This window comes from Triplophysa dalaica, chromosome 24 (assembly GCF_015846415.1).
Source record: "Triplophysa dalaica isolate WHDGS20190420 chromosome 24, ASM1584641v1, whole genome shotgun sequence".
NCBI classification, from domain to species: Eukaryota; Metazoa; Chordata; class Actinopteri; order Cypriniformes; family Nemacheilidae; genus Triplophysa; species Triplophysa dalaica.
The window spans coordinates 9,464,458-9,489,690 of NC_079565.1; the positions used below are offsets into that span (position 1 = coordinate 9,464,458).

Below are 25,233 nucleotides of genomic sequence, written 5' to 3' on the forward strand. Positions count from 1 at the left end.
CCATTTCAGCTGGTTCAGAACGCAGGAGCACGCCTCGTCTTCCAACAGCCCAAAAGGGCTCACGTGACTCCCCTTTTCATCTCTCTTCACTGGCTACCGGTTGCAACCCGTATCAGATTCAAGTCACTAATGCTTGTCTACAGGACTATCACTGGATCTGCACCGGCTTACTTCCACACTCTCCTGCACTCCTACACCCCATCAACACCCCTAGTCATTTTCACTTCCGAGACCTCATTGTCTACCATAGTGGGAAGGATTAAATGGTATAGTCCAGTGTTTGAATTGTGTCAAGGCTCTTGGGCCCCCCCCTAGCCCTAAAAAGATTTCCTCTATCTCAATGGTAAGAGCATTGCGTTAACAACGCAAGGTTGTGGGTTCGATACCAGGGTATTGCACATACCTATGTATAAATGTATAGGATAATGCAATTTAAGTCGCTTTGGATAAAAGCGTCTACCAAATGTATAAATGTAAAAAGTACAGTAGAGTAGAGTACAAGCATCAATCACATGATCGTTAAACCATAAATGTTGATAATCCATTCAAAGAGATCCACTTGACGGAAAGATTGATTTTTATTTTTTTTGGAGTGACTATAGTATTGATCTTGCGGTTTTAATTTTCATTTTGCATTGTACATTTTAAAAAAAATATATATATTTTCTATATTTTTCCTACCATGGTAGAGGATGATGTCCCAGAACTGAAAATTGCGAACATTCTTCCAAATATCTTCCTCTGTGTTCATTGGAACAATTTAATGTATACAGGTTTGAAAAACAAGGTTATTTGTTCTGTTGATTTTGAAGAACATGGGAAACTAAATAGTTATGTGGCACCATTTACTACCATAGTAGTTTTTTCCCTACTATGGAAGTCGATAGTGCCCCAGAACTGTTTAAATACAAACATTCGTCTAGATCTCTTCTGTGTTCAGTGGAACAGCACAATTTAGACCGCTTTGCAACAACCAGGGGTGAGTAAATGATGAGAGAATTGTCTTTTTACCATACATCAGGGCACTTCCTCAAGAGGGAGCTTGTCCATTGTACCCACAATGCATTGCAACAAAATTAGCCAATCACGGAGATGCTACAATAGATTAAGTTCATGTTTTATACAAAATATATAATTTTGGCCATCTTAAAACCATGCAAAAACAAATATAGTTTTCTCTGATTTGTATTATATGTATGGCACATAAATAACAACAACTACAAATACAATTTATAAAAACACGTTTCAAACATTAAACTATAATACATATGCATTTTACATATTTACTAGTACTCTCAATGAATTATGTCTCGTCTAAGTTTAAACTACAGACAAAGCTAGACCAAGTTAACCAAAAATGTTTGCTACTAGGTAGTCAGTTCAGTAGGTTTTGAGACACGGCTTGACTAGTGCAAATAGCACTTCTGTCCAAACCTCATAAAATTAACGTTAAACTGTAGGTCGACTTTACGAATCCTACTTATATGTATTTTAAAAGCCACATATTGTAACCTAAAGCGGGAGCTTAGACTCCATATAACTGTAGTTTTTTAAAATAACGATTCATCCAGCGCAGGCCAGGTACAGGCGGGCGTTTAACGTTAGCTTAGCAAGACTCATGGAGTGTCCTCACCTAAACTCCAGCGTCTGTATCACGGTGGACCCGACCCGGTTTCCCAATGGTTCTCCTTCTTCATGGTGTTGTACCGGTGAGTTATATTCGCATTTGGACGATTTCTCAATATTATTTTGTAACACCGCAGTCGGTTTCTTGCGAGTTAGCTCGAGCTAGCTAACCGGCTAGTGCCATCATCTTGCTCACCAGTTTAGGCTAGAACACTTTCTTTTGTAGTTAATGTAGGCTACTGCTATAGTGTTGGACTTGAGAAAAATAAGACATTACTTTTATAATTATGATAATAAACCGTAAAAGTGCTTGTGTCAAACCCAGCATGGAGGAGTTAACGTTACACATCGCCAAGAAGTCAAATTCGCTCATTTGAGTGTTAAAGCGCCACGTTCATTGTTCATCAAACGTTACTTGTAAACATTTAAAACATTCAACAATAAATACAGTAGTCTAAGTAAAAATACTTTGTATGGTCCTCTCTGTGTTTGTTTTAGCGAAAGGAGTGAGGGAGCTTTGTTTTCGTGGCTTTTAATCTCGTTTTTAATCTGCTTCGTATTTTTGCTCTACTCTCTCTCTTTTACGTTGAGGTGTTGATCTTATATGTAACAATAATTTATAAACAACATTGTTTGATGCTGTGGCATATAAATGAAAATATGACGGTATACATTGATAATATAACAAACCGGAAATAATGTTTGCAAACATGCGTCATGAAGGCTTTGCAACACCGGTATCAATGTCTACGACCTTAAAAAACACTGAAATGCACGAAGTTTTACCTTTATATCTTCTCTGCTTTGCCATATTTTGTTTTGGTGTGACTGTTGTTAGGAGGGAAGAATAAAAATAGTTTGCTTTAACGTGTAAATGGCATTTTTGGGGTTCTTTGGAGACAGCTGTCAAGGGCATGCAGAAAATGTTCTCAGAAACATTTAAGGACACCATTAAAGGGTTTGGAGCAACCCATTAGGTCTCGTGGCAACACCAAAGCAAGGCACAATCTGGTGTCTGATCTAGCATTACTGCAATGATAATAATCTCACCCAAACAGCATATACATATAAACTATATTGCGATGCCCTGATACTGTTTTCATGTTATGTGAAATTAGGTGTCCAACACCTTATGTTAAGTACTTTTGTAACTCGACATACACTGATATGGATTGCATGCATCGACAGATTACACTAAAGGCATATGAACATATAGGGTGTTACACCCAGCGGCCCCTCAGCACAACCCGGGCTTGAGAACTGCCCCATATATCTTGTTTAACACATTTCATGCTTCAGAAGAGCACATTTCAACTTTGTCTTTTGTGGACAGAGACTTTAAGTATAGACGAAAAGTCATTTTTCTTAGATCTCCTAAATTTAAAACACACAATCAATGTTTTATTTGTAATTACGACAATGTGATCTGGATAAAAGAGTTGCCTATAAGAAAGCATATAAATGACTTATCTCAAAGTGTGTCACAGGCCTTACCTGTTTAGTTTGAACAATGCCTTACGTTTTTTTAGGAACACATTGGATTATCATGTTACTAAGAAAAACTTCATCTTTATGGTTATCATTACCATCCTTTATTCGCTTCATTTCTGTAGTATTATATAAAGCATGTTACAATATCACTGCATTCGATTTGATAAAGGAGCTTTTATTATAGGCGTGCAAGCAGTCAGCAGGTATGAAGAGCCGTGGTCTATTGACTTTCTCCACATTTGCTGGGTCGTGCACAGAACAGCATTCACGAGAATTGAGCGTTCCCTAGCAACGGCTAATTCAGATGCTAGCCGTGAGCTGGCAGGGAAGGTGATCAAGGCAATTAGAACCAAGCTCACTTTCCCAGCAGGCAAGCTAGAGATTACATTCAAAACAGACTGACACGAGGTTAACGTGATGCTTATCTCCGCACAAAGAACTGTTAATCAAACAAACATGTTTACTGCAGCGAGTCGTGGCCATGTGGGTCTGGTTTTATTCATACCGGCCGTGCCAAACAAAACAGACTGAATCATACCGTGGCTATAAAACGTGTCTATTTTTGTAGTTTGCAGATCAAACAAAAGTCCCTGGGTTTGCCTGACGTGTCTGAACGTGCATTGTGGAAGGTGAGCATTTGTGTGTGTACACCAACAGAAAATTGATATTGTCAGTCTGTGTGTGGTCTCGTTCCTTTTCTATGATTTAAATGATGCATTTTGAAGTAATCGTATAGGTTGTTGCGTTATTAATTATGAGAAATGATATTTAAGCTGTTTATAGTAAGACAACGTCATTAAAGAGCTTTGTTGTCATCCTGCAGGTATGTTAATGGACATGCGAAAAAGCATTTCGAGGACATACAGCTTCCGCCTGGCAGTCAAAGGAAGCCAGAGCGAGAAAAATGTCAGCAGCACTCCGTGTGTATGGACTGTAACAGTTATAGCACATTCTGGTTAGTTAAATCTCACCCAAAAATAAAAGTAACATCTTTATTTACTCTACCTCGAGTTGTTTCAAATCTGTATATAGTTCTTTGTTCTGATGAACACAGAGAAAGATATTTGGAAGAATGCTTGTAATCAAACTATTCTTGGCCACCATTCACTACCATAGTGGAACAAAATTGTTCTGCTAAACACAAAGTAAGATATTTTAAACAATGTAGGAAACAAAGAGTTTCTGGGGCACTTTTGACTACCGTTGTCATTTTTCCTACTATGGTAGTCAATAGTGGCCGAAAACTGTTTGGTTAGAAGAATTCTTACAAGTATTGATCAGAACAAAGAAATCGATACAAATTTGGAACAAATGGAGTAAATGATGGAAGTTAAATGTTTTGGTGAACTGTCACTTTAATTGCAAGCAACCTTGTTGACCATCACACTGTGTTTTTACAGTTACAGATGTGATGAATTTGTAGTGAACGACACAAAACTGGGGCACGTTCAGAGGGTCAGAGAGCATCTGCAGAGTTTGGAAAAGTAAGTCGTGATGGTGAAATTTGAAATGACTGAAATGGCTAAATAGCCATTAAACTAAAATAACTCAAATGAATAGCAATTAGAACAATGTTTTAAAAATCATGTTAAATAGCCTAATAAATCTGGGTTTATTCTACATAATTCTATCGAATGAATCGAAAGCAAATTTATGATTTAAAAATGATTTCTTCTATCACTCCATTCAGCTCTGTGTCTAATACTGAGAGGCAAAGGAAGAGAAAACTTTCAGACAGTTCATCTCCCGACAGCAAGCTGAAGAAAGATGGTGTAAGTCTATCAATTGTCAAATGCTATCTTTAGACCACCTCATAAGATGTAAACACTGGTCCAAAAGCACTTCTGGTTTAAGAGTGTTTTTATTTATTTGTTTGTACATATATAATTAAATCTTGAAGATATTAGTTTAACATTTTGATTCAGTTACAAATTTTCAGTTGGTTGTATTTTTTTCAATGTTTGTGTGGTGTTCAAAAACTGAAACAGAAAGTTCCTTTGGACCAGCGTTGGACTAGCGTTGTTTACCTTTAAACTGCTCCATATAACTTTACAATCTGTTAAGATATGGTTCAGACAAACATTATACAGACGTGCTCAAATTTTGTTGGTACAGCTCTTTGAAATATTGCTTCATTCCTCATGAAGAGTGATAAAATTTAAAGCTATTGTGTCATGTATACTTGGATGCCTTTGGTACGTCATAGAATAAAGCAAAGAAGCTGTGGAAAGAGATGAATTGTTGCTTATTCTACAAAGATATTCTAAAATGGCCTGGACACATTTGTTGGCACCCCTCAGGAAAGATAAAACATCAGTGGATTATAGTGAGATTTCAAGGTAATTAGTTTCTTAATTAGAATTACACATATTCAGAAAGAAAATAATAGACAAGCATGGTAAAGGTAAAGGCTACAAGACCATCTCCAAGCAGCTCGATGTTCCTGTGACAACAGTTCTAAACATTAAGAAATTTGAGGTCCAAGGCATTGTAGCCAACCTGCATGGGCGCGGCCGCAAGAGGAAAATCAACCCCAGATTGAACATATGAATAGTGCGAATGGTAGAAAAAGAACCAAGGATTACTGCCAAAGAGAGACAAGCTGAACTCCAAGGTGAAGGTACATCAGTTTCTGATCGCACCATCCGTCGCTTTTTGAGCAACTCCACTTTTGAAAGAAAAACATAGAAAAGCGAGACTGGAATCGACAAGCCACAATCCTTCTGGGAGAATGTCATTTGGACAGATGAGTCAAAACGGGAGCTTTTTGGCAATTCACATCAGCTCTATGTTCACAGATGAAAAAATCAAGCTTTTAAAGAAGGGAACAAGCACTGTTCACTGTTCACTGTTGTGCAAGCACTGTTGAGCTTGTGCAGAGGCAGCAGCTTTTGCCAGAGGGGAACTGGAATCCCCTGGTTGGGCCTGGGTTCCCCTGAGTTTTTTTTTCTCGATGGGAGTTTTGGGTTCCTCACCACCGTTTGCATATTGTTTTGCACTATCTGCCTGGCCGGGGGGGCTGCTTTAGAATTCATACTTGTATTAAATGTGTCTCATGTACAGCTGCTTTGTAACAATGAAAATTGTAAAAAGCGCTATATAAATAAAGTTGAGTTGAGTTGAGTTGAGTTGAGAGAACACCATCAGTCCACCCAAAACACACAGCTAAAATCACCCAAGAATGGATAAGAACAAAACATTGGACTATTCTGAAGTGGCCTTCTGTGAGTCCTGATGTGAATCCTATGGAACATCTATGGAAAGAGCTGAAACTTGCTGTCTGGAGAATTCATCCCTCAAACCTGAGACAGCTGGAGCCGTTTGTTTAGGAAGAGTGAGCCACACCACCTGTTAACAGGTGCAGAAGTCTCATTTAGAGCTACAGAAAACACTTGTTTGAAGTGATTTCCTTTTGAAGGTTGTGCAACAAAATATTAGATAAGGGGTCCCATCACTTCTGTCAATGACATTATCGTTTGTTTTATTATTTACAATCTTATCTTGAATCAAAAATCAAAAACAAAGTCTGATTTCTATTAAATATGGAATAAACAACGGTGGATGCCAATTACTTTAGTCAGTTTGTCAGTCAGTCAAAATTGTGCATTCTTCGTTTTTTGTGGAGGGGTACCAACAAATATGAGCACGTCTGTATGACCATCTTATGACATAACTTATGTCGATGATGTAGAGTAATTGGTCGTTGAGCTGCTGCGTGGTGTTTATAAATTATAAACAATTTACTAAAAACATTTGTTTTGATAAAAAATGTTCTGGAGCCATAATTCTCGATAAATGACCCCACACAGGAAGGCTCCACCGCCTTTTGTGCCACGGGCCTGCGTAACCTGGGCAACACCTGCTTCATGAACGCCATTCTCCAGTCCCTAAGGTAAGAGCAACCGCCGTGACCCCGAGCCGAGGGCAGCCGGTGACGCGTGACTGTGCGGGTGGCCTGGGTGGTTGAGGGCGGAATGCCTCCTGGTTTTTTCTTGGAGCCTACGGGACCTGCCGCAGACAGTGATGCATCTGTGGCCAATGTGCTGGCGGGAGTAAAGTTTGGTGAGCAGCCAGCGGATGGATTAGGCTGTCTGCCTGCTCACCGCAGCCAACCTTACACTGGCCGAGCTGACGCATAAACCACAGCCAACGGCTCGTGCCAGATATCACATCCACCGTACAGCCACTGTTATTTTGAACTTGTCAGAGGAAGCGTTTATTTCACTGAACTTCGGGTTCCTGAGGTTTTCGAACGGCAAATTGTTTTGGAAGCCGATGGACAAAAAGGAATAGTCAAGAATGAACTGGTATTTTCAAGTTGCAAAACAATAGAAATGTGCAAAGAGAGCACCACTAAATGGTCCTTATTTTTGGTCTGCCATTTAAATGGTGCCTAAATGTTTAGATTTTTCGTTCTTTATTTTGTTTCTCATGCAACTGTGTGACCATGACTTTGTTTTATGGCCTGATTGGAAGTACACTAAATCTACTTCAAATACCTTTCCATTTGCGCAGCTTTGCGGGTATTATTCCATGGAAAATAAGCCTTGGCAGCGTTTGTGTAATATTTCGCCACATTTTCGATGTTTGATTTTTGTTAGGAAGTATAAACCTGGAGGTCGATTTTGGTTCAGCGTTGCCAGTTGTTGTCAGTATTTTAGTGACATCTCCATGTGGTCAAAAGCTGTTTTTTGTTTCCCATCTCCAGTAACATCCAGGCGTTCAGTTGTTATTTCAAGGAGCTGCCCTCTGTGGCCTTACGAAGCGGGAAAACGGCAGGACGGAGAATGTACCACACCAGAAGTCAAGGGGACAGCAGTGTGTAAGGTCCTCTCCACTGGATGACAAAAAGGGAGGGGTGGGGTTGGGTTTAAATGGTGTCCTTCTTAAAGAAACTTACAAGGCAACAATTTACCTAACCAAATAAATCCTGGTGACTGAACAGTTTAAAAAATATATATATATCCTTTTATTCTTGTATATTCCTTACAGACATTATACAGAATTTATTGTTTGATGTTAAAGTCAACAATAAAATCACCTGTTTACCTTTTTATACCTGCTCAGGTGTTATCGTAAATGATTTTAAGAAAATTACAAGTACATTTTGAACTTTTTATGACCCAGTCATATTAATAAAGTAAAATTTGTTGTAAATTCCATTTCCTGTTGATTTCATGTATTTTGATAATGCAAACTACATTACATGAGATCTGACTTTGAAAATATACATTTTGATGCATTTTAATCTAAAGCATATTTTGGAAGTTTAGATTTTTTTACAGTATATATAAGATTCCTGTATTCTCAATTAAAATCATTTCTTTGTTTTGCAGATCTCTGGTTGAGGAGTTCAGAAAAACGCTTTGTTCACTTTGGCAGGGAAGTCAGACCGCCTTTAGCCCAGACGCTGTCTTTTACGTTATCTGGAAAATAATGCCAAGTTTCAGGTATCTCATAATCAGTCAATAAATGTGTCCTACATTTCATATTCTGTACCATAGTCTAGATTTTTACTAATAATAGTGTGATTTATATTCAGTACAATACTGTTCACTTTTGAGAAATGCTCTTGTATACTAGGTGTATATAAGAGGTGTTTCAAAAGGTTTTTTGAAGAACCTTTCGGTTCCATAAAGAACCATTAACATGTGAAGAACTGTTCTGTTTCAAAAAAAGGTTCTTTGTGGCGAAAAACGTTTACTGTACCTTTGACTGAACGATTCTTGGTTCTTCTATGGCATCGCTGTGCTTTTAAGCACCTTTGTTTTGAAGAGTGTAGGAATTAAATGTGTTTATTGCTGCCTTGATAAATAACGTAAGCCTAAACCAAACTTGCAGGGGTTACCAGCAACAAGATGCTCATGAATTCCTGCGTTACCTGCTGGATCATCTCCACAGAGAGATGCAGGGAAGCAAGAACGGCTCACCCAGTCCTGCCGTGTCTCCTGACCGACCCAAACATCCTTCTGAGAGCAAATGCTGCATGTAAGACATCAATCTAAACACTTTTATTCTCATTTTGACTTGAGTACTAAAGCTACCACGCAGGGCTCCAGTCACAGAAAACTGAGGACATTTTAGAAAATCTGAAAGATAACTCTTTGTTTTAAAGGCTAAAAATTGGTCTTCCTCCTTTTATCTCCAAACACTAATTTTGTGTTTACACATCTCTGAAAAATCAATTAAAGTCTTACTTATAATTGTCTTTGCCTTTTAGTTTGTACTAGTATTTTAACATTAAAAACAATGACACACTTTACCTGTAAATATATTCATATTCTCATTATCTTGCAAAAGAGCACACATATGGTTGGGGGCAAATTCCGAAACTGGTGTAAAACTATCACGGCAGGCAACCTTTCTTTCCATATCTCCCCTGCTAGTTTAACGAGTACGTGGGAAGCGGTGATAAAGATAACTCTTTACACCGCGCAGAGGGAAGCGTCTTTCCGACACGGAGTCGACTGTTCTCACACTTCCCTGCTGCAGGAGGAAGAGCCTCCCTGTTGTGTTTGAATTAATAGCTGCAGATAGCAAACGCAATGTGAGGAAGCCTCCGGTCCAGGGTGGATCTGCTGGGGTTATTGAAAAGGAGACCAGCGTTGTGGCGTGTTCAGTGGATTGTGATGAATAAAATGGCAGTGTAAATCCCGCTCTGAATAGATGGGCTACCCTCGCCTTGACAAAGTCCAGATTCTCAGGAACTGTATTGTACTCACATGGGCATGTGTAATTATACATTATGGTTCTGCATGGCATGTAACTCCATGTTTTGTTTATATTTTTAGAAATGGGACCTCGACTATCGTTACGTCTGTGTTCGGTGGTATCCTCCAGAATGAGGTGAACTGCTTGATATGTGGGACGGAGTCTAGAAAATTCGACCCATTCCTAGGTGAGATGTCAACCAAGCGTAAATCAAAGCATCGCTCTGTGTTGCCATGGTGATGCTAAATCCTTTCTTCTTTCAGATCTTTCATTGGACATTCCGAGCCAGTTCAGAATCAAGTTCACAAAAGACCAAGAGCCAGGGCCAACATGCACCTTGAAAGGTGGGAGCTGTCTTACTTTCAAAATCCACACTTTCATATTTCATACTTTACATTTCACGGATCACCGCAAATGGTGTTTGTTTATGTGTTCGTGTCCTCGGACAGTGAAACACTGGCGTTGAATTCTTTACAAGCATCACGCGTTCAGTACACAACCCCGCGCCACTCTCACGCACAGACACGCAAAACAAGCAGCATACATATTTAAACAGTAGCTGAATATTTATTTAGCTGTTACGTTTAATGTAGCTGTAAGCTGTTCCATTCTGTGCCATTCTGTGTTATACCGCAAACTCTGTGTTATGCCTGGATTCCTCGATTCCGTCCGCGTCTTCCGCATTGCGGAAATCATTGGGCTCTATGTATGTCACATGAGGTATCGGTGTGTCATTACGAGTATATGAGCTTAGTATCGGTGCAACCCTACTTCATAGTTATAACGTCTAACAAATTGATGTTTATTTGAGTGTACTGTTGCTTTAAATAGCTTGAGTTGGGTTTGTTCTCTAACATTAATATGTTCCGTCTCTCTGCCAACTGTAGATTGCCTTCGTAGTTTCACAGATTTGGAGGAACTGGATGAGACTGAGCTCTACATGTGTCACAAGTGCAAAAAGAGACAAAAGTCCACCAAGAAGTTCTGGATCCAGAAACTACCCAAGGTGAGAGACGTAAAAAATGTTATCAAATGTCTATATAAAATGTACAACTTCAATAATAAATAAATCTCATATTCATATATTGTCGCTGTCTGTCCATGATTAAATACTGCGTAAAAGGTTTTAAGATGGACAGCAGTGATATAAATTTTATATATATATATATATATATATACATTTTGAAATGACTATGATGTGTAATTTATCGTATGGTGCTGCAACCAATAATCTCAATAATTAAAAGGAAATACAAGATAAAAATAAATCACGGTCGTACCACACAACATGTTTTAAGGCTTTGGCCAATTCATAGTTGAAAAACACAAAGCATTTATGTGTACACCACATTCTTAATATTTTAATAACTGCAATATATATTACTTATTTGTATTGTAAATTTGGCATTTTGATAATCTTTATACATCATTGACCCATATCCCACTATGCAGGTGCTTTGTTTGCATCTCAAGAGGTTTCACTGGACAGCATTTCTGAGGAATAAGATTGACACCTATGTAGAGTTTCCTATGCGAGGCCTAGACATGAAAAGCTACTTGTTAGAGGTGAGATTTAGCCATTTATTGACTTGTAATGATAAATAAAGGTGCTAGTTATATGCAATACATACAGTAGCTACTTGTAATAGAATGATAACGTTATTGTAATACAACAATGAATAAATAGAATATTGGGATAGTTGTGAAAGATTTTTGCTCATCTAGCATTAAGTAATTCTCATCTTGTATTCAGCCGGAAACCAGCTTAGCTGAAAGATGCCTGTATGATCTCGCTGCTGTAGTGGTGCATCATGGATCAGGGTATGTAAAGTCTCTCACCATTGTGTTCATACTACTGACAACTGAAAGGTTTTTCAAGCGGAGGTAGAACTCCTATGATATCAGTCAGTGGTTTATTCTCCATATTATCCACTAGGGGGAGATGGTAGATCATGATCTTTCCTTCCAATCAAATCACTGGATTCAAAACCTGTTGGCCTGTGATTATGACTTACATTGTGTTCTTTGGTAAAATTACACATGTCTATCTTCTCCCGCAGCATCGGCTCTGGTCATTACACGGCATACGGGCTGCACGAGGGCAAGTGGTATCACTTCAACGACAGCACGGTCACCACGGTCAGCGAGGAAGCCGTGCTCAAAGCCAAGGCTTACATCCTGTTCTACACAGAGCACAACGATCAAGACAAGCCAGTCTCAGCGAATCCACCCAAGCTTTAAGATTTATCTTACGGCCTCCAGATCAGTACAACACCCCTACTGATCTCCGATCAGTCAATGGACCTTTGTGTACCGTTTTATGCTATCCACAATAATTTCTGCATCACACAACCTCAGTACAAATCTAATCGCTGCTTATGTATTGACTTTTCCTTTAATATTTCGTCCTGGTTTTGGCTTTCGTACGCCACCAGTGTTAGGTTTGGGAACAGAAGTGAGAAATGATTCCAGATATAATTGTTTAAAAGGGGAGTTTCATTTGTAGAGGAAACAGGCGACACAAATTGACTGAACAAGGAGCTTTACAATTGAAAATCGGATATATTTCTCTCTGACTGTTTTTCTGTCAGTTAAAATTATTACAGCCGTCACTTTTCTGCGTAGGGCACAGCAGTCTCCCGTTCACCAAAGCTGCTTATTCCAGGAAAATGTATTTCTGTTACGCTCAGAAACACCTTCTTGTTTCAGTGCTTTGCTTGTACTCAAGTCTGCCGTATAGGTCTGTATTGATGTGGGGGGTTTTAAAAGCCAAAACTTGAAATATTTGATTTAATGTGATTAAATTGTATCACAAAGCAGTAGTTAAACACGGCTGTCACCTCACTAATGTGAAAACCATTTGTCTGAAGGGTCCACTAGCTCATGTGTTTTGTTTATTTTAAGCTTGAAAATGTTGTACAGTTTTGCTCGTTTATGAATTAAAGGGATGCAGGTTGTGCCGAAGTCTTTGTGCACCTCTGGTTTGATTTGAGTTTTGTCAAATGCATGATTTGTGTTTCTTGGATCATGACAGGAAATGTTCATGCCAATTTGCTATATGCACCGTTCTTATCTGGTTTTCATGAAGTTGTCCTCTCATGACTCTGAAATGTAAAAGTCTTTCTCATCTCGTTTTACATTTGAACAACAAAGATTTTGCTAGGCGTGACTATTTAAAGGTGATTTATGTAATGTAAAGCAGGATCTATGGATAGAAATCAATATGATATTCAGGGGGTATTAAGACATTACATAATGAAGCGTTACGTTTTTATCACCTAAGAATGAGCTATTTCTATCTACATACACCACGGGTCCCCTTACATGGAATTCCCCATGTTGATTCTACAGTGGCCCTAAACGGACAAACTGCTCTACAGAGCGAGTTTCATGAATACATTAACTCCTTCAGCGAAGAGAAAACGTGACCACAATCAGTCCTTTGTCACCCACTGTAGTGCTTCAAAAGAAAGGGATGGACCTGTTGGATGCAATTCGCAACATCACCACTAGATGCGGCCAAATGTCATACACTGGGCCTTTAAATCTTAATGTTGTCCCTTTAAAAAGCATATAGTGATTTTCTCTCTAGAATTTCTTTTCTTATTTTCTTCGTTGAAATTATTCTGGCGTTGAAAGGCATATGTAGCTATTACCAAGTCTCATATTTAACCAACGCCATAAAGTGCTCTACTTCGCAGCTTATACTGGCCAATTTAAATCCACTTACATGAAACTCTGTATGGCAACAGGCAGTTCATCAGTTTTATTTTCCCATGCCATTTTAATAGAGTTTTACCTCAGATGCACTCAACATGCTACTCTCTAAACACGCTTTTGTTTCCCAAAGGATTGTTGAAAATGTCTCCAAGCTCAGATTACCCAATGTTATTGTCAAATGAAATCTATCAGCTGATCATTGAATGCACTGCGGTTGTGCCGTCTGAGATAAACAATGCAAGAACAGTGCAATGAGAGTCCATGAACTCATTAGTCAATATGTTGTTATGCATTACACTCATTCTTGTTCCCAACAACAAATAGAAGGCCTTTTAAAAGATGTGTTTGCCTCTAAAGAGGTGTGTTTTATTTAATAACTTGCATTGTGTATACTAGACATGTCAGTGTTATACTGGGTGTGTGTACCCAGGCATTAAAAGCCCCTGACACCTGCGAAATGCTTGTGGTTTTGCTGGGTGTATTTTGCACTGTTTGTATGTCATCATACGGGTTGGACAGTTGCGTACTCGATGTTCTCAACTAAGGGTGAGGGTTCTGAGAATCACACAATGCATGACTGCAAATGTGTACATCTCTTTTCCAGCCGTTGTATTTGCTTCAGGTCATGTAGCTGTCTCTTTAAGGACGCAACGTGTACTATGAGTTCCCGCTCGTCTTGTTCTATTTTCAAAGAACTCATTTCAAAGTCACAGGCTGTGAAATGTAAGTGCTAAATAGCTTCGATGACGTAAACCACTTAGAAACAAAAGAGGCGTGCCAAGAGTCTCTTTGTGAGCTTTACTTTTCTGTTCTCCTCGCTGCTTCTATCAATTGCAGCCGCCCACACACCCTCGCACGAGCACAAGGGGGCTGACAAACACTGGGGCTCCCCACACGTCACGTGCCGGTGTGGTAGCGCTTCGTTCCAGGAAGAACCTCCCGTAGTGCGGGGAGGAACATCTGCGCGGTTTGTTCTCTGTCGCTCACAAGTGTCTTACTGAAGTCGTCTGTAGGGAGGTGAGAAAAGTTTTTTTTTTTTCTAGGACGTAGGTCACAGCTGCCGATAATCTCACGTTGCACTGGTGAGTCATGACTCATTGAGAGTGACTCATTTGGTGCAGGCTCTCCAAATCCTTTTATGGCTCTCGCCGGAGCAACTAATGATAACAGGTGGTTATCAGTTAGACAGGTACCATATCAAGTGTACATATTGACTGTGTGACAAAATTCCAGTAATTGTACAGTATACAGTGCATTGAATTTAAATCAGAAACAAATATGAGCGGCCACTCTGAATGTTTGACGAAGATAAATGGAAAGAACTACAGTCTGCCTTATTTAAAAAATATTTTTTTCTGGAAACATGTTTTGTGGAAACCTAAAGATATTGTCTTTAACAGAATTCGCTTTTCAAGGACTACAGAGAACGGCTGGAATCGGTCTAAAGCCCTCTACTTCCCGGGTACATGATGTCATTATTCCGAGTGCTTTTAAAAACCTCCGTCATTAGCTCACATTAGCTCCTTGCATTCTTGAAATGCTTTTTTCGAGAAGTTCCCACATACGCCGGGCACTTGTTGGCCACTCTTTATTTGACGCTCAGTACAGTTCATCCAATTATAAAAAAGTCAGAATTACAGTTGATACTGATACACAGATATGTATTTGTCAACCAAATGTTGCATTTAAGCGTAGGCCTAAGCCAAAACTTTCACCTTATTGGAAATCCAACAACTCCTTAAGACTCTTTAGTGTGTACCGCATATTCAGAGTACACCGACTTTATAAGAAAAGTGATTCACAATACAAGTATTTCCATGTCAGCTCCATCCCCCACAACACAAGACGCCGAATGAAGCCTCTCACAAGTGATAAACAGAGGCTAAACGTCCCTCCTGTCCAAACGGGGAGACAGATGGACCGGGAGAGACCATGTGCCTCACACATTTCCATTTTTGACCGTGCCGGCAGTTGTCCTCCTAAAATAACCCCCATTCCTCACGACCTTATTTGTGCAAGGCCTGTGCGAGACCATAGTCTGGAGGAGATTCACATATCCAGGCCACGTAACACACACCACGCTCTCGTTGTGGCTTTGCGGGCCAGAATACAGCTTGGTGTGAAAGTGGTGGTCCGTTACTATATGATCTGCATTTCAAACTCGCTATGCATCTCATAGAACTGGATCAGGAGTGTTTATTACACCTTTTTTCTTATCTTGACAAGGATAGTCGCCGGAGCCTGTCTTTGACCTGCTGGCGGCTACGAGATGTCTTCCTGGACCCTCAGCTATGGATGCTTCTACACTTCAGGTCTCCCTGCGAGCTAAAGAGGGACAACTTTGTTTTGGGCCCGTCGCTGAGGTACCTGGCGATATGCTGGCACTCCAGCAGGGTGAAAGTGTGTAACATCGAGGACTGGATGAAGACCACATTCCAGAAGGATCTCTGCAGCAAGCACGAGAGCCTCGTCAGTGACTTCCTGGAGCGTGTTTGCTACATGTGAGTGTTACTTTGTACAAACTTTCATTTTGTCCACATATGGAAACGTAAATGCATCCCACTTTCACTTTCGTCAATGATAGAGCATACAATGAAAATTTATTCATTCATTCCAAGTCTTCATGCGTGACCGCGTGATATTTTGGTTGGAAAACCCAAAAAAAACAAAGCATTTAAATCGGTTATTATTTATTTGCCCTCATGTCATTCAAAACCTGTATATGACTCTTTCTACTGCAGAACACAAAAGAAAATATTTTGAGAAATGTCTCTATGGTCCATACAATGGATGTCAATGTGGGTCAATCCTGTCGGTCACCGACATTCTTCAAAATATCTTCTTCTTGTGTTCTGCTCAGAAAAGACATGTGGGTTCAGAATGACATGACGGTAAATAAATTTGAATTTTTTGGGTGAACAGCACAAAATCGTAATTAAAATTGTGTGAATATAATATAAAACTAAACTAAATTATGAACGCATTCATTTTTATTGCACGGTTTAGGAAAATACGTCAAGCAAATTCCTTAAGATGCTTGGATTGTAAGAGTGAACATGTCCATATATTGGAACTGGATGTTCAACAAGCTTTGTATTGTGACAATATCGTATATGCAAATGAACAACGTTTACTTATTTTTCGTGTCACCTTAACAGAAAAGCAAATTGACTTGTCAGGAAATGTCCACAAAGGACATTACCTGACAACTTTTGACAGCTTTCAGTGTCGGATGACACGTTCTGTGTACCTGTGCTGACATATAAACTTGCATTTTTCAGTCCATGTAACAATGCACATACTCTACATACCAAGAACACAAACAGGATGACTTTAGTGCATTGGCTGCAACAACTGGTCCATCACACCACAGCTGCGAACCCGCTGTAGACTAGTCAACAGAGAGTCTGTCATACAAAGTATGGTATGTACAGTAAACACACGCGTCTCATTGTGAAAAGAATGCAGTTGTTTTGCCATGAGCATTTGAAGAACAGAACGACACGCCTGTCACTCACCCACTGTTTTCTTAAGTATCTCTTCAAAGAGATGCTTCGCAGTACACAACCTCAGTTTCTGTTGTGTGTCGAGAAGTACATTAGGACAGAATATCAACAATCACAAACATCTGTGGTTCTGCAGCATCACGATGAACGAGGCGAACCCGCGTGCGTATGTCTCAGACATTTTTTAAGAAACAGACGTCAATGAGAGGAAGCTTGAAATTACTTCAGGGTGAGCCATTCATCTCATCTCAGGGTTAAGTAATGGAGATCTAAACCTTCATCTCTTCAAAGTTCATTAGAAACACATTCTACCTCCTAGGAAGTGCATCATCAGACTTTTCTATCGGTACACGCGGCTTGCGTTGGAAGCGTGCTGAGGCTGGGAATGTAGTTTGCCTGGCGTTTTGATTGACATGAGGTCTGTGGAGTAGCATGCAGTGCACAGCTGAATTACCCTCTAGAGTTTTCAAGGGCAGATCTGCACAGCTTCTCACAGGCAGCCAATAATAGCGAAAGACATGATGGAGCTTTGTGGTTTCTCCCGCTGCTGTTATGTGCTTTAAACTTACTTAGGGGAAAAATGGGATTTGGCTGTAGAAAAGTCCTTAAAGTAAAGGATTCTTGTCATTTTAAAGGTTAAGGTAATGTTTATTTGATTTGAAATTTACATTTTAATGTACACTGTAAAAATACCATTAAAAAAAATTTGCCGCTAGAAAAAAGACATGCTATTCTCATATTTTACACCAAATTTGTTTAGAAAAATATTCAGTAAAATTCTATAATAAAGCAATAAGCCCCCAAGAAGCAGTGGGTTACAGTGTATGCACTGCTTCGTGGGGTTTATAAAACGGTTAATCCGTAGCAAGGTTTCAGTAAATAAAGTGATGTTTAGGCTATAAAATGCGGCTAGCCGTTTTGAATCACGGTATTTTATACCGGCTTATAACTCTGCTTAACCAATCAGAATCGAGCACCAGAACTGACCGTTTTATAAAATGAGTTTTTTTTACAGTATAATCTTTTATTCATTTTTGAATGAATGCTGGTGTTGTTTTTGATTATTGCAGCACCACAGTTTTAATAATAACCGTCTTTTACATTTTTTATTTAGTAGTTCTTTTGACAACTCAACAGTCAAAAACGTTTTTAATCTCCAAGGGTTTTCAGTTTAGGAACCCTGTAAAGCTAAAAAAGATTCTTACGGATTCTCGACTATGTTTTTGGGAAGTAAAAAGTGTTGTTTATACCAGTGTTTCTAAAATGGGGTACGTGTACCCCCAGGGGTACTGCAGGGGAAAACTGACATTTAGGATTACATAATGAAAATCAATAAAATATGATAATAGTATTTTTATATGAAATTAGGACTACACAAAGATGCATAAAAACATAATTAATAAATTTAGATATAATAACTGTTATTTGTTATATAATAAATAAAAAAATGACAGATTTTCTTGGATTTTGTACTTCAAAAAAGTTTTTTCAGCCAAGTTAAATGGATAAATGTTGAGGCAGGTTTTTTGAACAGACTTAACAGGACTGAAAAAGATCAAATGGGCATACAGTACAGTCTTTAAAGTTGTTTTGAGATTTAAACGTTTTTTAATATTGTATTACGACAAAACTAGAGAAGATTTTTAATAAAGATCCTGTGGTTAAAGTCCCTCCCTTGTGAGCCGTCCTCTCAGGATTTGCATCGGCAGGTGTAGCTTACAATCAGCTCTTTGTTGATGTGGGTGGAATGGACATGTGCGTCGCAGTCAGTGCATGTGTGCACGTGTGTGTGCTTCTCTCACTTTCCCATAAAGATAAACACGCGCGTTCACTGACGCCATTGTGGCGGTACATTTCAGCTGCGGAGGAACATTTATAAAACGTTGAGCGCCTGGGGAAGAGTCTCAGAGGGTGTCATTAAGTTCAACCGTGGATCTAGTTTTCTTTTTCAAATAAAACTTTCTCTTTAACAGCGTCTGCCAACTTACTGTTGCCAAGGGAAAAAAACAGATCTGTTATGGGTCTTAAATCACTGAACCTTCGGGGTTGTATTGTATATTTTTAATCATCTGTCTTAGATTGCTGGTTACGAATAATAATAATGCTCTATAACTATTTTAATATCCTGTACATTTCTGGATCCATTGCCAAGAATCAAATGACCGGTGAATCTCTTTTGGATATTGTGCTATATAAATAAAGGCGTTCTTCAAAACAGGCTCTCAGAAAATAAAAGAAAGAGGAAATTACTAAACTAAACAATGTAACTACATTTCACCAAAGTCATGTGTTGTGTGGGACTGTTTCTGTGGACGTTCTTGGCGCAGACGGATTATTAAGGCTGATTTACAAGAGATCTTGTGATTCAGCATTAGAGACACACCCTTGACAAAATCCCCCGAGCGACATCAGACATTTGAAATACTGCTGACTTCAAAGTAAATGCCTAGTAAATGACCAGCAGTTAGTGTACAAATCCATATTTTACAGCCTGGCATTTCATACATGTACGTCCTGCCACGTGTGGGATGTTTATACAGGCCACTCCCATGCAGGAAACCTCATAGCTTCTGCTCTGGAAAACATTAGTTGCATTGACGTCCCCCCGCTCCAGCCTCATTTCAGAGGCCAAGAAAAATAAAACCTAAGTCATTGCTTGATTTGCATTATGAAAATCAACTTGTATAACTGCTGGATATGTCCGTTTCGAGCAAATCCAAATGATACATAACGTCTGCACATGGGAAGGGCGGAGCTGCGAGAGGAGGTCTCGCTTATGTAACCAGGGCATGATGCGACGCATTAATCAGACATGTTTACTTCAGCTAACCGGCTCCGAAAGCTCCTCCTTGCTACAACACTTTATCTACAACCAACTTTATAACACTGCTTTGTCACAGATGCCTGTCTGTGATAATTGAAGCAACGGCACATGCATCCTAAGACCCGCCCCATTGCCGGGGTTATTGGGACAGTGCGCGTAACACTTACGGCTGGCTGGAATGCGCCTCACACGTGTTTAAGTGGTAAGATTATGTAAGTCTTTACATAATCCGCATTGGTGAACGTGAATGACTTCTCAAAGCCTCAGCCATTAGCTCTGTCTGTGTGTGAGTGCTGACCCTGTGTTCGTCCACCGGCTGGCTGCAGCAGACAAAAAAAAACAGTCGCAGTGAGGCGACCCGCCAGCAGCCTGCACAGAAGACTCCTGTTGCCCGAGCTCGCTGGTGTGGGCATGAGAAACGGCTCAGCTTTCAGTCGGTGCTGTTTAGCTAGAGCCCCTGCTGTGTTTATGCAGTGAAAACAGCTGATACAGCAAACATTGAAAAATATGTTTTTCTGACACTAGGTGTAATATCATGCACATGCCTGATGGGGCCACATCTTTATGGTTAGCACACATATGATTTCTATGCAAGCCATTTATGGTTTTTACTTGTACACACCACAGCTTACCGTGCAGTGGATAATATATACTGCTCACTGTTGCAAAACTATGCAATCGTAAATTATGCAATTTTAATCATTCCATTTAGCGTGCAAGATTTAAATCCTATGACACGCCCCTTCCCCAAACCCAGCGGCATTTTGAATGATTACAATTGATTCAGTCCGTCTCGTAAATATAAACATAAAACCCCAAATTATGACCCTTTGTGATTAAGTAAATGTTTTATAAAGATATTAGCGGTTGGTATGTTGACAATAAAGCAAAACTGGGGTAGAGCATTTATATTAATTTACACAGACTGAATAATACATTAACAAAAATTAGTGTTGATTAATACAAAAAGGTTCTTATAATTATGTATTATACATTTTTATATTACATTGGTATTTATAGGTATTATTTGTATTATTTAATTTTATTTATAGCAATTATCCTTGATTTAATACTGTATCATTATATCAATACTTCATTGTAGCTTTAGATGTTGACTTCGCCATTGTTTGCTTCGTTTAAAAATATTAAAATCTAATTTGAAAGTCACTTTGAATAAAGTCGTCTGCTAAATGAATTCATGTAAATCTTTATGGTCTATTGAGTACATGGCTTGGATTGGATATGTAAGTCTGCCACTTGACGCTTCCTTGGTCGATTCACAACTACACAAACAAGTGTGTTTTCCACAAACCCTAAACAAATTCATTTTTGGTGTTTGTTGGAGCAACACTCGAATAAATCATATCCTGTTTTGACAGTCTAGACATTAAAGATGAAATGTCTCATTTCATAATAGCCACGCCCCTAAATTCATGTCATTGGTTGAAGTAATGTTGTTGGGTTGGACTGGTAATGACACCTAAACAAAAACAGCAAAGCAGACAGTGCCGCAGATTTTTTTTTGACATTGTTCTTCCGAATCAACGTATGATTGGCTTTTATTATAGATTTAAATGAGTAAGAGAAGCAAATAAATTATTGGGCAAAATATTTACAAAAATCTATTGCCTCAGGATTAATCTGAAATTACTTTAAGGCACTAAAAATAAAACTGATATAAAAATTATTAAAATTGTGTAGCAGCATAAAAATAAACAAATAAATAATATAATGACAAAAGCATAAACGTATAAAATTAAACAAGTTAATTTAAAATATGTATAAAACTATATTATTTTATAATATACATATAAATTATTTTATTTAAAAAGTTTAACATTTACTCATTAACTATGCTTAAGCAAGTTTAAAATGGGCTTTTATAGAGTAAACAGACATGTATATACTGAATATTGTCGCTATTAATAACTACTTGTCAATTAAAAAACAAACACTTCTTCTGTTTACCTCAGGTGTCCAAATTTACGCTCTCTGACTCTTTCTGGATGCGGCCACATAACGGATGACAATGTCATCAAGGTGCTTCGGAGCTGCAGGGGTCTGCGTAGTCTGAGTCTAGAGAACTGCTCCCGGATGACGGACTCCATCCTGAAGGCTGTGGTGGACCCTGGACACAATCTCGCAGAAGTGAGGGTGGACTTCTGCCGCAACGTGACCAAGGCAGGGCTGCAGGAGGTCAGAGAGAAGAGACCAGAAATACACTTGAGCGCAGTGCACAGTGCAGATATGATTCCAGACAGCAAGCCAGAGGAGAAGACGCAGATCAGGAGAGCTCTGCAGAAGTTCCTGATCTTCTCCTGAGACCTATGAGACATTAAGACCTCAAGTTGAACATTCAGACTATTCCTTTTTTAGATGTTTTTATTATTTTATACTTTTTAAAAGTGTCAAATTTGGGGGATTTCTTCTAGTTTCCAAATCTTTATATAATAAGTTTTCTGTTAAATGTAACTGCAGTGTTCCATATTAATATTCACTCTTTTGTGAGTGAAACTTTTGTGTTATCAGCAATTGGCTCATATGATTCCAGTACTCATTCTTTGGACATTCACTTTGGACATTTCTTTGTCTATTGGATTTCCTTAAAATTACCTGTCGGTCACGTAAACAGGACAAACAATAACTGGCCCAACCACACAATTACAACCAAAGTCTTTTTGATATGTATTTAAATATATTGCAACACAGCATGCATAATCTAAGTTTAGCTCTGGAAATACTCATATTTCATTTTTTCCTCATTGTGGGTATTTGGATGTCTTCCCAGTTATGCAAAAAGAACTTGGCACAGCACAGAATTTAATTAACATCGTGTAATACATTTGAGGATAATTCAGTCCAGGCTGCTGGATACATTGAGTTTACAAGTGGTATTAAAATACATGGTAAAGTAACAGATATCATATGAAACTGAAAATAAACTAAAAATAAAACTGTCTACAGTATAAATGCACAACACCCAATATCCAATTGTGAATCCTAAATCCTCCTGGGTTGGTATTTACGAGTTTGAAAGTCATGGTTTTGTGAAAAGTGACTTGCAAAGCTTCATATGTACAGTATTTATCTTTTTTATTTGTTGAAAGATTTAAGAAGGTTTAAAACTATTGCAACAAAAGTGAACGACAAATAATGCACATTAAGTGAGAAATGTATGAAAATTTGGAATGGATGCAAAATTTTATTGCTGATTTCTGTCAGATCATGAACTGGCTCAATTCTTAATGAATTTTGATATTATTATAATTTAATTTCTATATTAAACATAAATTTGTGTTTATAAACAACTTTCAGCATTCACAAGTACAATTTATTCTGATTGGAAACTGTTTGCGTGCACCATTTTTTATTAAAATTCCTATTAAAAGGAACCTTGTATCTCCACATGATTTTTTGTTGTTATCATAAATCATTATTATAAGTCACCTGTTATGTTCGTCACTGGGTTTTGCAAATATCTAACCAATAAAATCTTTTATTGCTTGTAAACTTTGTCAACACAGTATTTAATCATTTAAAAAGTACAGCGTTTTTCCTGAAAAGAAAAACAAATTTGAACATAGGAGGTAGATATGGGACAGGGATGATATAGCGATATTAAACATTCGAGGATAGACTGCAAATGTATCGTATGATGTGACAACATTTTTCCATTCAATAGCATCTCTACTAAGAACAAACTGGCAGAAGATTTTTTTAAAACTGTTCCAGAAACAATGTTTCTGTTTAAAAAAAATGAAAATAAAAAAAATTCACTGGACTCGTTGATTTAACAAAGTTAGTTTTCTAAAGGTTAGTTTTTTAAAAGGTGCAAAGGGACAACCCGCTTGTTATGAACTAAAGCCTGCATGCATTTAATGATCTGAGGCCATGTTGGCCTTCTGGCGGTGTTGTGATTAGAAACATTATGTAAGCGCTAGAGGACTGTAGAAGTAGGTTGGCCAGTGTCTGTGCTTTCCACGTGACTGTGCTATTTGCGCCGTAATTGTGGCTCGCACAAGTGGGCGGCGCTCGATTCTTTTCTGGCGCTCTTCAGAGGGACTTCTCAAGTCATGTCATATACCCCAAGCAGAAAGGAATTTCAAATCGTCCCTAGCCCGACTTTGCCCTCCACAAAAATAGCCGTTCTTGCTTGAGGAGTTACATAATCATTTCTTTCTCTGTAGAAACTCTTTGACCTTTATCATGTGTGTGTGATCCAGCTAAACATGCAAGTACAGTTTCATCAACCCCCCCTCCGGGCGCAATTAAAGCTACATGAAGAAACGTCACACCTTCTTTCCCAAAAATACTCCAGAATGTTATTGTTGTCATTTTTTTAGACAAAAGCTAAAAGATTTAGAAATAAGCCTTTCCAAAAAGTATATTGTTTCATAGCCTGGGTACAATGCTTTTTGTGAGCTTTACATCTTTTTATTGGCACTGAGTTGCGAAGGCTGAAATGGCATTTTCTATATTTGTCTTTATAAAATGCAGTTATTTAATATAAGTCGTTAGAATATCTAGTATTGATTTGGATAAAAGTGTAGTGGGATGAAATGAATGAATGATTCACAGAAACCCCAGAATTCCTAGTTGTGATCCTGAAGGTCACCGTCGAACGAGACGTCTAAAACGTTGACTCCTCCCTTTGATAATAGGGATGGTTTTAGTGTACTTATAAAGCCAACTGGACCCTACAAAAGGGGTCCATCCTTCAAATTTAGAGCCCATCCCTGTGAATGTAAGCAACAGCCATCAGCAAATTCCTTATTGAGTTTCCCAATTTTGTGTTTGAATACTTTCTTTTGTGTTTGTGAGAGGTTAAATAAGCCATGAAACATGATTAGGGTGCTGTGATTGCCCATATACTGTCAGGTATTTCTTTGGCTACACGTGTCTACGCAACCTAGTTAATGTTTCACAAGCTTTCTGATAGTGTAATGGGTCTGGCATGCAGGTTTTATAGGCGTGAGCCTACAACAAATGTATGCGCTCAATTGTAAGCAATCGGGCGGTGAAAATTTTTCGTTTAAACAAAGTTTTTTGGGACAGATAACTTGTTAACACCCAGGGGGAAGCTGAGAGGGTGTTGACAGACTGTCTGTACAGAAGATTACAGTGCGATAAATGTATGATGTCTGCCTGAAGCAGGTTTTTTTGTGTCTGGGGTTACTGTTAAGTGTGAAGTTGGGTCAACTGTTGCCTGAGGAGTTTCAGGGGAGCTAACAAAGCATGTTTCAAATATTTGGTGTCTTTACTTTTACTTTTTACTATCAGTGTTAAAGCACATGAAAGAGGAATGCACGATATTGGAATTTTGCCGATATTCGATATGCCGGTATTTCCATTTTA

The 25,233-nt window shown here is 38.6% G+C and overlaps 2 protein-coding genes across 5 annotated transcripts; both read left to right on the forward strand.

The window, feature by feature from the left end:
* Positions 1-1,353: 1,353 nt before the first annotated feature.
* Positions 1,354-12,792, forward strand: usp3 (ubiquitin specific peptidase 3). The gene is made up of 15 exons (XM_056739892.1): positions 1,354-1,709; positions 3,686-3,746; positions 3,941-4,072; positions 4,518-4,601; positions 4,808-4,889; positions 6,927-7,009; positions 7,826-7,939; positions 8,454-8,567; positions 8,959-9,105; positions 9,909-10,015; positions 10,092-10,172; positions 10,716-10,834; positions 11,281-11,394; positions 11,582-11,649; positions 11,889-12,792. Exons 1-15 carry the CDS (start codon positions 1,619-1,621, stop codon positions 12,067-12,069), a joined length of 1,578 nt encoding a protein of 525 aa, XP_056595870.1. The 5' UTR covers positions 1,354-1,618; the 3' UTR covers positions 12,070-12,792.
* A 139-nt stretch (positions 12,793-12,931) lies between these two features.
* fbxl22 (F-box and leucine-rich repeat protein 22) lies at positions 12,932-23,388 on the forward strand. Of its 4 annotated transcripts, none has more exons than XM_056739898.1 (3): positions 12,932-15,010; positions 15,780-16,049; positions 21,852-23,388. In XM_056739898.1, exons 2-3 carry the CDS (start codon positions 15,844-15,846, stop codon positions 22,198-22,200), a joined length of 555 nt encoding a protein of 184 aa, XP_056595876.1. In that variant the 5' UTR covers positions 12,932-15,010; positions 15,780-15,843; the 3' UTR covers positions 22,201-23,388. The 4 variants fall into 4 exon arrangements, with proteins under 4 accessions (XP_056595876.1, XP_056595875.1, XP_056595877.1 ...); XM_056739897.1 differs by having other exon boundaries at positions 12,932-14,565; positions 15,775-16,049; XM_056739899.1 differs by having other exon boundaries at positions 12,932-14,565.
* The last annotated feature ends 1,845 nt before the right edge of the window (positions 23,389-25,233 follow it).